The following is a 12,952-nucleotide window of genomic DNA, read 5'->3' as shown; positions in this document are numbered from 1 at the left end:
GCATAAATATCTTCATTTTTAGTCTAATTGCGTAGGTACTAAAGGAACATTGAACATTTTTTTCTGATTTTGAATGTTTTCGCGAGAAAATAGCTTGTCTTTAGCAAACATAGCCATAGCTAGTTGAAACTGTGCATAAATATCTTCATTTTTAGTCTAATTGCGTAGGTACTAAAGGAACACTGAACATTTTTTCTGATTTTGTGTGTTTTCGCAAGAAAATAGCTTGTCTTTAGCAAACTTAGTCATAGGTAGTTGAAACTCTGCATAAATATCTTCATTTAAGACTAATTGCGTATGTACTAAAGGAACATTGAACATTTTACTTCTGATTTTGTGTGTTTTTGCAAGAAAATAGCTTGTCTTTAGCAAACTTAGCCATAGATAGTTGAAACTCTGCATAAAGATCTTCATTTAAGCCTAATTGCGTAGGTACTAAAGGAGCATTGAACATTGAACCTAACAATATTTTTTCTGATTTTTTGTGTTTTCGCAAGAAAATAGCTTGTTTTTAGAAAACTTATCCATAGCTAGTTGAAACTCTGCATAAATATCTTCATTTTTAGTCTAATTGTGTATGTACTAATTCAACATTGACGATTTTTTCTGATTTTGTGTTTTTTCGCAATAAAATAGCTTGTCTTTAGCAAACTTAGCCATAGCTAGTTGAAACTCTGCATAAATATCTTCATTTTTAGTCTCACATGTATGGTATTAATTTTTCTATCTCCCACCGAAAAATTAGAATTGAACTTTAAATTTCTTTATGTCTTTGTGAAATAAAGAACTGAAGTGGAAGATTTTTGTTTTCTCTGGAGAAATTAAAATTGAAGTGTGTTCTTTGGTAAAGTTCAGAAGAGAACTTGAACTTTTCTTCACTTCGTTGAGAAAATTTTAAATTGAACTAGAACTTTTTATCTTCCAGGAAAATATTCACAAGTATGGTATAACTTTTCCTATCTTCTACAGAAAAATTTAGAACAGAACTTTAAATTTTTTATGTCTTGGTGAACTTAAAACTGAAGTGGAAGATTTTTATTTTCTCTGGAGAAATTAGAAATGAATTATGTTCTTTGATAAAATTCAGAAGAGAACAAGAACTTTTCTATCTTCTATGGAAAATTTGGAACAGTATTTTAAATTTTTTCATCTGTTTGAGAAAAATCTGAATTGAAGTGGGAAATTTTATATTATTTTGGGAAAATAGAAATGATCAATAACTTATTTCATTTTCATTGAGAAAATTCAGAATCGAAGTCGAACTTTTCTTCTTCCGGGGAAATATTTGGAACAGAACTTTAAATTTTTTTATCTCTTTGAGAATTGTCAGAACTGAATTTAAGAAAATTTAGAATTAAAGTGAAATTTTCTATCTTCATAGAAAATAATCACAATCATAGTATAACTTTTCCTATCTTCTACGGAAAAATTTAGAAGTGAACTTTAAATTTCTTATGTCTTGGGACTTTTCTTGTTCCTGGAAAATATGTGGAATAGAACTTTAAATTTGACTCTTTGAGAAAGGTCGGAACGTAAAAAGTTAAAAAATACCATGTTAAAAAATTCAAGAAAGTATTTACAAATTGGGGTGGGGACTCTTTGAGGTTGGAAAATGGGTTTAGGAATGACATTATGAATGGAACTTGTTCAGAAAAGATATAATAAAGCCATAAAAAAGTATAAAAAAAATGGAGAGGGGACTCTTTGGGGGGCCCGGGGAGGGTGTTTGGGGGACCCTTTGGGGAGGGTGTCCTTTCTGTGTCTCAATGCACAAAAAATATTAAAAAAATGGGTAGGGGGAGGGGAGGGGAGGGGAGGAGGGGAGGGGAGGGGAGGGGAGAAGGGGAGGGGGAGGGGGAGGTGACGGTGAGGAGTGGGGAGGAGAGGGAGAGGGAGGGGAGGGTGGGGGACCCTTTGGGAGCCTGGGGGACCTTTGGGGGCCGGTGGAGGGCCTTTGGGGGTCCTGGAGGCCGGTTGAGAGCCTGGGGGACATTTGGTGACCGGGTGAAGGCCTTTGGGACCCCGGTGGTCTTTTGGGAGCTCGATGTGCCTTTGGGGGGCCTGGGGTGGGCCTTTGAGGGTCTGGGGGCCAGGTGGGAGCCCTGGGAACCTTTGAGTACCGGGGACTTCCTTCGGGGTTGGGGTGGGGGATTGGAACCCTTTGGGGTTGGGGTAGAGGACCTCACAACACTGTTCAAATGGAACTTGTGTATTATAACGACCACAGAGTTTCACCCTCAAAAATCATCTTTTAAATCAACGTCTCTAACTGTTTCGCCGAAATAATCCCATAAAATATCTAAAACCGTTTCGCCCAAATAATCCCTAAAAGTAATTTCATCGTGTTCCTTTTGTTTGGCATCTCAGTGCTTTCACATTTCAAATTTCTAGGAAACCCTTTCCTACGTTAATCTCTTCATCTCATAAATTTTCCTAGCTAAACTATTATGGTTTCCTTAGAATATCAATTTATCTCTCCGACTTAAAGCTCCGTGAAGCCGTATTTAAAAATAGAATTTCTATCTCTTTAGACTCCCGCATAATTCCAAGATAACAAGTGATGACATTTATGATTCCTGACGCTAAGGATCAATGAAGCCCTATTTAAAAATAGAATATTAATTTTTCTCTCTGACCTAAAGAACGTTTATCCCTCAGACCTAAGATTAAAGAAGCCTTAATGTTTCTTAATTCCCTCTTCGTGAATCAACAATTTCCCCGCCGATTATGTAAATCAAGTTCACAGGTTAGGTTAGCCAAACAATAATGAAGTCATGTTTGTTTCATAATTCCCCCATCGTTAATCAATAATTTTCCCTAGCGAATATGTAAATCACAGATTAAAGAAGCCTTAATGTTTCTTAATTAAATCTTCGTGAATAATAAATTTCCACGCCGATGATGTAGACCAATTTCTGAGGTTAGGCTAACCAAACAACAATGAAGCCATGTTTGTTTCATAATTCCCCCATCGTGAATCAATAATTCCCCCTAGCGATTATGTAAATCACCCCACAGTGTCATAAATCAATAATTCCCTGAGCGATTATGTAAATCAATTTCTCAGGTTAAGCTAACCAAACAACAATGAAGCCATGTTTGTTTCTTAAGGTCATTGAGCGATTACGTAATCTTTCTCCCTAGGGAGGCTATGCCCTTATTTGGTGCACTGATAGGAGATACATTCTTTTGATAACCGAATTTTGTACTGTCACGACTCAATAATGCAACTCTACTAATGTATAAACCAAAACAGGTATTCACTCGATTATTACGTCACAACACGGGTGAAATGAAAATAGGTCTTGCCTCGGGAGTATTTTCCACGGAGGCCGGGGGGGGGTTAAACGCCAGCCACCATTCACAATTGGGTGTTGGATGTAAAAATTATCCAAAATCTAAATGAATATCCTGAATCTAGGTCACTTTAACCCACAGCAAAATGTTACGAAATAACAGTCACTGAATTAGCTGCGGACTCTAATTGATTCCGGATAGAATCAAACACTTGTTCAAAACTGGGATTTTATCCTTTTGAAAGAACAAGTTGGTCTTCACAGGTCAGAGACTGAATAGCAACTGAATTTCATAACTTACAGGCCTGTCCTTATGGACTGTGGGGTGTTATTTTACACCTAAGGACATAGTTATTTGATCTTTCAACTATACTGAACAAATTGCTGTCTCAAAATTTTGATCAGATCATTTTGGGGAAAAATAATTTTGGGGTAATTTACTAACGCGTTGGTCTATTTTATTGTTTAAAAGGCTCCTAGAACAATAAAACTACTTGGTTTTTGTATCTCTATTCTTTCCAAGCTCTAATCTCTCTATTCTCTACTTTTTTTCTCTTCTTGATATCTCTATTTTTATTATCACTACTTTAACAGCAAAATTCCTGAAAATAGTTCGCCCTTTGAGAAAATCCTTAAGGAGGCCAAATTTCCTTTTTCCTGATAACTTCTCAGTTGATGCCTACGTTTGATCTCTATTGAACTAATGAAGTTTAATCCAATCGTGTGAAGTGTAATGCTTTCGAAGTATAATGTTGTGAAGTTGAAACAGGTTTTGTATTTTCTTAATTAGTGAGCTGACTGCAAATAGAAATATATTCTCAAAGCCGTAATTATCCAGAGTCTTCTCGAATCAATCAATTTATTTTCTAGGCGAACTAGATGACAAGATGAAATGGCTGAAAAACTTTGAGAGGCTTTTGGAAATTCAGAGAGCACTTGTATGGCCAAGCGTCTTAGAACTTGAACAGAAAACTTTTGTACCTGATTTTCTAAGATTGGCTTTAGCGAAACAACCGTGCGAAAGGTTAATTGTCTCTCCGAGGTAAGACGGAAACTCCTTTTCAATCTCAGAAAGTTTGAAAAACCAATAAGAGAGGAAACTTTACAGCGTTGAGGGGAGTTTAATAAAAACTAAAACCTAACTAACTACTTGTGCTATGAGCAAAGGTTACACGTGTGACGATTTAGTTCTTGAGAATCAGTATTACCAGAGTTGCCTGGGTAGTTAAAGTCTTTTAAATGCCACTATTCTGAAAAAAGTCACCCAGGCAACTGCGGCAACCCTGGCTCTCAAGCAGTAAATCTTCACATGTGTGACCTTTACTAGGCACAGTCCAGGATTGCCACCCCTTGTGATTAATCACTACTTTAATGTTGCCTAAACAAAAAATCATGAAGTCAGCACACAAATCACTAGATTATTGAAGGAAATCTCTAAATCAACCAAAAATCACTAAAATCTAGTGATTTTTTCACCGGGCTGCAGCCCTGGCGCAGTATTTCTAGAGGTGCTTGAAATTCCACTTATATACCAGTTCTACGTAAGATCAATGTTTAGTTAAGTTCGGGGAAAAATAACTTTCCAATTCTTTGGAAATATATATTTTGAAAGAAAATTAATTTGAAGAAAATCTATTTTTCTTGACAAAACATGTTACCCTGGAAATCAGTCCGTATCCAGGAGGGAAGGGAGATGGTTTAAACTCCCCCTTCTTCCTCCCCCTCCCCCCGAAATGTTTGTCTGACACGTAAAAACATAACAAAAATCTATATAAATAAATTTTTGATGTGTTTATTTAAAAAAAAATCCCCCCAACCGTAGCAACGATGGTTTTGAAGCCCTAACCCTTCTTAGGCGCAGTCTTCCTAAACCTTTAAATTCCATTCATTAACCTCTTCCATTTAAGATAATCGTTGATTCGTGTCCTGTTGATGTGTCTTGAAAATAAAATTGACCCATTCCTTTTTTCGGGGAAAATTGTGTCTGAGAAGAATGATTTCTTTTGAAAAAATGTCATTTTTTGTAAAACAAAAAGAAAGAAAAGAAGCATTTAAAAATAAATTACCATAGCACCCATGACCCAGCAGCATTAAATCTTTCCTGGGTGCACTCATTTTTTTACAAAGCGAATATTTCGAGAGGACGTTCAATTTCGATTTCCAGTCATATTTCGGTTTTCTCAATAGAGAAGCTGATACTTTAGCAATCCCTGAAATAAACCTTGAACCACTTTCCCAATCATATAATCAAACACGTGAACAACCCCTTAGGTCACAAAGGGTGTCTGCAAGAAATGCATTAATTAAAATCCGAAGTCAGATGACATAGTTCTCCAACTTATTTAATTGCTGGTTCGTTTTGTTTTGAGTGAATGAATTGTTTTTCTTTTCTCTCTCAGTTGTTTGCTAGTATCCGTCGATGGCAGTTCATATTTTTTGCATTTTTTGTAAATCGCGGATATTGGCGAATAACTCGCTTTTATGGTTGTTAGGTATTTGGTTTTAATTCTTTTAATTTTTGGCTTTTATTGAATTTTATTCATCTTTTAAGTTTTTGGTCTTTTCTTTGGTTTTTTGGTTCTTTTCACATTGATTTTCCGCGTTTGTTTTTTGCTGTTTATTTCTTCTGCATTATCCTTGGATACATTATTTCGTTTCGTGCTGAAGAAGAGGGGTGTTTGTCGCTCGTTTTTCTTTCTTTATGTGACTATATGAGTCTTGAACAGTCTTGGAAAGTATAAAAAAAAAATCAAATTGAATATTAGATATATAATGATATTAATTGTTGACAGATACAGCAGTTCAAGATTTTTTTTTTTCACTGTAATTTTTATTTTCATTTTCAATGCTGTAAGAACTGGAAAAGAATTTATTTGTAATATACGAGTAATTCGTTTTCAGCGAAGCACCAATGACGCAGAAGGCTTTAGGTTTATACAGTTAAAGAAGGGGGCAGTATCCAAATTTTGTTTGTAGTGAAACTATATTTATCTTGACCAATCTTGGAAGGAATTAATAAGTTAAACTGGATATTTTATGTATAATGATATTAATTGCTGAAAGCTCATCAGTTCAAAATTTAACTGTAATTTTAATATTTATCTTCAATATTAAGTACAAAAGCAAACATTTGTAATATAATTCGTTTTCAGTAAAGTGCCAATGATACAGTAGGTTCTAGGCTTCTGCAGTGAGGCGATACCCAAACTCTTGTTTGTAGTTATCTTTATTCGATTAAAACTTGATTTGCATATTCAATTTAAGTTTCACTTGTTTTAAGATTTATTTATTCATTTACATTAATATAGATTGTATGTTTGTAAGCATTGATTGTTTATTTAATTTCTGTTCGTTTTAAGTTTCATTTATACTTTAATAGAAAACTATTTTTTTTCGTTTTAAGCTTGATTTTCATATTCAATCTAAGCATTACTCGCTTTATTATCTATTTATTCATTTATATTATTACTTGTTGTATATTTTTTGCTATGATTGTTTATTTAATTTCTGTTCGTTTTGGGTTTCATTTATTCTTTAATAGTAATTTCTGGTCGTTTTGAGTTTGAATTTTAACAGGTAATTTTATCTCCTGAGCTTAAGTTTAAAATTGCCTTTAATTTTCTTTGAAAAACTCATTTTTCGGAAAGTTTTTTAAATTAATTTTTGTTCGTTTTTGATTGCAAAAATTTTCAAGTTTTTATGGCATGGGGGGGGGTTTACTGTCCGATTATTCTTGACTTTAAAAAACGGATCTAGAACTTTCAATTGAAATCGAATGTGGCTTTTTTAAAAGTCTGTACGATTACCTTTTTGATAAAAACCTTATATATGAACAATAGACAGCTTGCATAACTTGTGGACAGCGATTGACAACAATGAATGGATTGAAAAAATAGAAAGTTTAATTAACGCAATCTTGCGTTAATTAAGCAAATTATATTACTTTAGACTATGTTAGGGGGGCGCCCCCCTCGTCCCTCCCCTGGATCCACCACTGCCTTACACTCTCTGTTTTTTCCTTGTTAGGGAGGAGAGCAGAAGCCTAATAGGTGTGTGTTAAAACCAAAACATTCTAACTCTCATTGGGGCTTCAGGTGTAAACAGAATCAGTTCAAAGGAAGGGGTAGGGAAAAAGGGCGTGGGGGGGTTATTTGCCCTTCGATCACTTTTAACTCTTAAGAGCTGGACTAGAACTTCCAATTTCCAATCAAATGAGCCCTCTCTGAAGTTTATACGAGAATCCCTTCCTGCCCCCGGGCCCTGGGGGGTTTTATCGACGCCAGAGTTTTGTTACTTAACCATTCAAATATTTTTAACAAAATGGTATTTTTAACCTTTGCATATAAAGCAGCTCTGAGGGGAAAATAATAAAAAATATTGAAGCTATATAAGATTTATTCATATATTTATGTTTGCACCGGTTATCTTTATGTTTGCAAGATAGTTAATTTTAATTTCTGTTCGTTCGGGGTTTTGTTTATTCTTTAGCAGTAGTTTCTGGTCTTTTTGAGCTTTAATTATAATAGGAATTAATTTCTGCTGGTCCTGAGTTCAATATGGCTCTTTACTCTTCTTAGAAAACTTATTTTTATGTAAGGTTTTTTAAAATTAATAATAATAAAACATTGAAGCCTTATGGCCTTTGCTATAGACAGCTTAATTACATAGCTCTGAAAAATCAAACCTGATTTTTTCACGCAAAAATGAATGGATCGAAATAATACCTTCTAAGAACAGTAGCTAGGTTATTTCATTTTTTGATGCAGAAAGAACAGGGTCATTTTGATTAGACCATTTTTCAGATTTTTTGTGCCACAATAATTTAGCATTTATCGCAAAGTTTGTATTTTAACCTTATTTTTAGTATGGCTGTAATTTTATAATAGATTTACTATGTGTTCTTCCCATACAAAACTTTTCCTTATTAAAGTCTTTGGAGTGGGGGCAGTGTAGTTGACATAAAGAAGAAAACTTTAGCGTAGACAGTAGGATAGGGGGAGAGTGAGGTTGGACCGTTTGAGTTGTGGAAGACGTTAAAATACTTTATATTTTTAGTTATTGCAGGATTGCTTTCATAGATTGTGGAATGGTGAGCTCACTGGCCCGTGATTTGGGTGAGCCTCAACTCATAATATGCAATTTTGATTAATTGTTCAGTGTTATGTGCATATATTATTCTATATATGTTATTTTGAGTTATACTTTAATTGCATTGCGCTCATTTTTAAGCCTTGACATATGAGATGAGATAACTTTTATTTTCAACTAATAATTACATCATACTTAGCTGGCACTTACCACATGTTTTTGAATAACATTATCAACAAACGTAGAAATGGTAAGAACGTATGACGTTTTATTAAGCCACTTTTGTGGCTTGAGCAGCGTCACACAATCTTTTATCATAAACCAAACTCATTCACTCTTCCTTTCTCTTTTCATACCAATCAATACGATTTAACTCTCCCGAATAATAATAATAAAAAAAAAATAAAAAATAATTCCCACCTAACAAAAACTTTTTTAATCTAATTTTAAACTGAAAATGGTTTTCTGACTCCCTAATACTCTCCGTGAAACCATTCCACAAATTAACTACAGAATTTTTAATTACAAAACTAGATTGACTCGTACTCCTTACTTCTGAGACTAAGCTTACACGACCTCTAGTCCTATGCTGATGATAATCTGAATTAAACTTAAAAAAATCTTTAAAATATTCTGGAGATAATCTATTAAGCACTTGGTAAGTAAAAACTCGCGCCTGATGGTCTCTGATCTGATGAACATTTGAAATTTAAAAGTGATAAAACATTCACGCGTATGCTCATACTGAATCAACTCACCCAGTTCTCGAAGTGCCTTATTCAGAAGAATCTACAGTATTTTAGTGTTTGAAGAAAAATTGGATATATAAGTAAAGCAACCATAAATAATAAAAGGATGGAAAACACTATGATATATATTTCTTAAAGGAGTTCAGGGAAACTCGTGTTTGAAACATTGCATCACTCCAAGACCTCGTCCAAGTTTAGAATAAATCATATCTATGTGCATCTTCCGACTCAAATCATTATCAACATAAAATCCTAAATATTTATTTTCAAAAACCTGTGAAACCAACAAATTTTCAAATACTATAGAAGCACTATTTACAATTTTTCCTACCCTAATAAAAATCATATAATTTCTCTTAGAAGTATTAACAGTAAGGTAACTCAAGGAGGTAAACACCAAAAGGTTTTCCAGCGTTCGGTTTGCTTTATCCACTAGTTCTTCCAGTGACCTTGCAAAGTTGTCAAAATAGTATCATCTGCAAATGCTGTAATAGTTGCTTCAGGAATGTAGAACTTCAGAGTATCGACGCATACGATAAAGAGTGATGGACCCAGGACTGAGCCCTGTGGAACTCCACATTTTACAGGATAGACTCCACTAATGATGTCACCTAACATTACTTTAGTTGACCTTCCATACAAATATAGTTTAAACCAATCCAAGCAAACATCTTTTATCCCCAGACTAGACAGGCGACACTGCAACAACTCAAAATCCACAGTGTCGAAGGCTATTTTGAAGTAAACAAAGATCGTTAAAGGAATAAAACCTTTTTCTAGAGCTCCATTGACTACATCCAGAAGATGGTGAACAGCATGGCTAGTAGAATTTTTACTGCGGAATCCAAATTGGCTGTCACACAATTTTCCTAGTTTATCCAAATATTCATAAAGTCTCCTGTGAATTATCTTTTTATAGATTTTAGAAAAAATAGGTAATAACGAAATCGGTCGCCAATTCGATAGTTTTTCTTTGTTGCCCCCTTTATACAATGGTATTACCTTTGCCAGTTTAAGACCACCAGGGAATTCACCGGTCGGGAGTGATAGATTTATTAAATCAATTAGACAAGGTAATATATAAACTAGGATAGCATTTACAGTTCTAAGATTAAGTCCATCTATTCCAGCCGAGTTGGACTTCAGTCCTTTCACTGTGCTCTCGATCTCCTTTGCCGTGCACTTATCGAACGAAAAAATGCGCCCTTCGCCTCGATTATCAATAAAGGACTTCTCCAGATGTCTCCTAGACTTTTTAGCTACTTCTTCCTTAATACTTGCGCCTATGTTCGTGAAATATTTTCCGAATTCATCTGCCATTTCCTGTTTATCAGTGATTTCACTTCCATTCACCAACAGACTCTTTACTCCATCACTATCAATCTTTCCTTTCAAAACTTCGTCTATTAGTCCCCAGGTTCCTTTTGCATCACCACTTGTACCGTCAAACGCAGAAGCATTATGTATTTTTTTCTCGCTATAACGCATATGCTTAACTTTGTTTCTCACTCGCTTAAATTCTTCAAATAAACTCACATTTTCCGGGCTCTGTAAATGTTTTTCAAAAAAGCTGGTTTCGCATTTCCATCATTTCAAGCAATTCTGTGGTCACTCATGGCCTTCTTGGCTCATTTTTCTTTTTCCTCATTTTCCTAAGAGGACAAGACACCTCATATACCTTAGCGTAAACAGTGGTGGGGGGAAGTCTCCCCCCTCACATGCATAATTGAGCAGTCACAGAGAAAGCAATACAAATGAAAAAAATGTCTTTTGAAAATGTCTTTTTTTCAAAAGACGCGAAAATAATCGTCTGAAGGAACCTGAAGTGCTATCTCTGACATTTCCGTTGATTCTTTATTCCCGTTGCTTTCAGATGTAAAATTTAGAATATTATCGAATGGGTCTAGTCGTCCCCTCCCTGAATAATTCACATTTGGAAAACTCATCCCCTGGGAAATTCCCCCTACCCCCTCCAAGAACATTTTCTTTTCCTGCTGATAATTCCCCCGCGTTAAATTCCACCCAGCAGAAATTTTCCAGCCGTGGAATACGCTCCCCCAAACATATTCCCCTCAGATAATTTCGGATATTCATAAAAATGGAAGCTGAAATTTCTACTCAACTTTTTAGGTCAGAAGCAATGCTCTAGCGTTACCTAAGTAAAGAGCCATAAGGGTTCTATGAATTAATATTTATTTATTTTTCGAGGGGCACTTTATGTGGAAGAGGTGGTCGCATAAACTTTTGAACGTGGTTCATTGAATTACAAATTAAAAGTTATAGTGCCCTTACACCAGGGGCGGATCCAGGATTTTTGGGATTCGGAGAATCCTTAAATTACAACCCTTGCCCTGAGGGCTGTGGGGGAGTTGTCATCCTCAAAGACCTAATTTCCAGAACTTAAAACTACGTTTAATAAAATGGCTGTCTTAAAATTTTGATTAGACGTGTTTGGGGAAAAGGTGGGCGTGAGAGGGGGGTTAGTTGCCCTCAAATCATTTTCTAATATTAAAAAGGGCACTAGGCCTTTGAATTTCCGATCAAATGAGCTTTTTTTGAAGTTTCTACGACACCGCCTTCTATAATAACCTTATATGCCCCCAGGGTATAACTTAAAACCCTTGCCTTGAGGGTTGTGGGGGAGTTTCCTCCTCAAAAAGATATTTTGTATCTGAAAATCAACAACGCTGGACCAAATGGCTATCTAACAATTTTGATTGGATGTTTTTGGGTGAAAGACGGGCGTGGGGGGGCTAGTTGCCCTGCGATCCTTTTTGACTATTAAAAAGTGCGCTAGCCCTTCGAATTTCTAATCGAATGAGCCTTTTTTGAAGTTTCTACGACAACGTCTTCTATAAAAATCTTATATGCCCCCAGGGCACAACTTAAAACCCTTGCCCTGAGGGTTGTGGGAGAGTGTCCTCCTCAAAAACATATTTCCTATCTGGAAATCAACTACGCTGAACAAGTTGGCTATCTCAAAATTTTGATTGGATGTGTTTGGGGGAATTATGGGCGTGGGGGGGGCTAGTTGGCCTCCGATCATTTTCGACTATTAAAAAGTGCACTAGAACTCTCAATTTCCAATCGAATGAGCCCCCTTTGAAGTTTCTACGACGACCCCTTCCGTATGAAGTGCCTCTGGGAAAAAAATAATAATAAATAATAAATAATAATAAAACATTGGAGCCGTATGGCCTTTACTATAGGCAACGCTACAGAGTTGCCTCTGATAGAAAGGTAAAATTGTAGATGATAGGTATTTTGTTACTTGGGGAAGTAATCGAAGAAGGAGAATAAACCTTTCATGAATTAAGCGCCTAAAACATGTCCCAGAAAAGTGTTTTGAATCTCATATGTATATTATTCCCTATTTCTACGGCTTAGAAAATTGAATAAACGACTTTAGATTTTGAAAAAAAAAACAATTCTAATGATTTGTGCAGGATTTTAAGCAATATTGAGCCTTTTTTCGGAGTTTTAGACATGGTTTTCAGCAAGTAATTGTAGCGTCGAGAGAAATTTCAGTAGTATTACTGATTTTGAAAAAAATTCGTAATCTGGTATGACAAAAGGATCCAGGCTGTGATTAATGTTCAACCCTCTGCTCTTTGTGCTGGAATTTTATTGCTTTTTAAAAATGCTTCTCGTTGCAATTCAACGGCTCTTGTGCTTGAGCAGTCGTTCTTAAAGAATTGGAAGAAAAAGGCAAACGTTAGCGCAAAGAGTGTGGCAGTGAGGAGGCGACAGTCCCGCTCGTATGTGGAGTTCTGTCGATTTTGATTTTGATGTTACTTTTTACTTTCATTTGAGAAAACT

General features: G+C 35.4%; 1 protein-coding gene across 1 annotated transcript in view; it reads left to right on the top strand.

The window, feature by feature from the left end:
- The window catches only part of LOC148943445 (uncharacterized), a 518,252-nt gene that overhangs the window by 483,373 nt on the left and 21,927 nt on the right, over positions 1–12,952 (top strand). Inside the window, exon 17 of the mRNA XM_089101138.1 lies at positions 4,167–4,338. Within this exon, the coding sequence (XP_088957264.1) occupies positions 4,167–4,338 (172 nt within the window). The remainder of the gene's footprint in view (positions 1–4,166; positions 4,339–12,952) is intronic.

Source organism: Artemia sp. Qi Xiang Cuo, chromosome 15, assembly GCF_049724085.1.
Source record: "Artemia sp. Qi Xiang Cuo chromosome 15, ASM4972408v1, whole genome shotgun sequence".
NCBI lineage: Eukaryota > Metazoa > Arthropoda > Branchiopoda > Anostraca > Artemiidae > Artemia > Artemia sp. Qi Xiang Cuo.
Note: the sequence above shows the minus strand (reverse complement) of the source record. Positions and strands in the feature narration are given on the sequence as shown.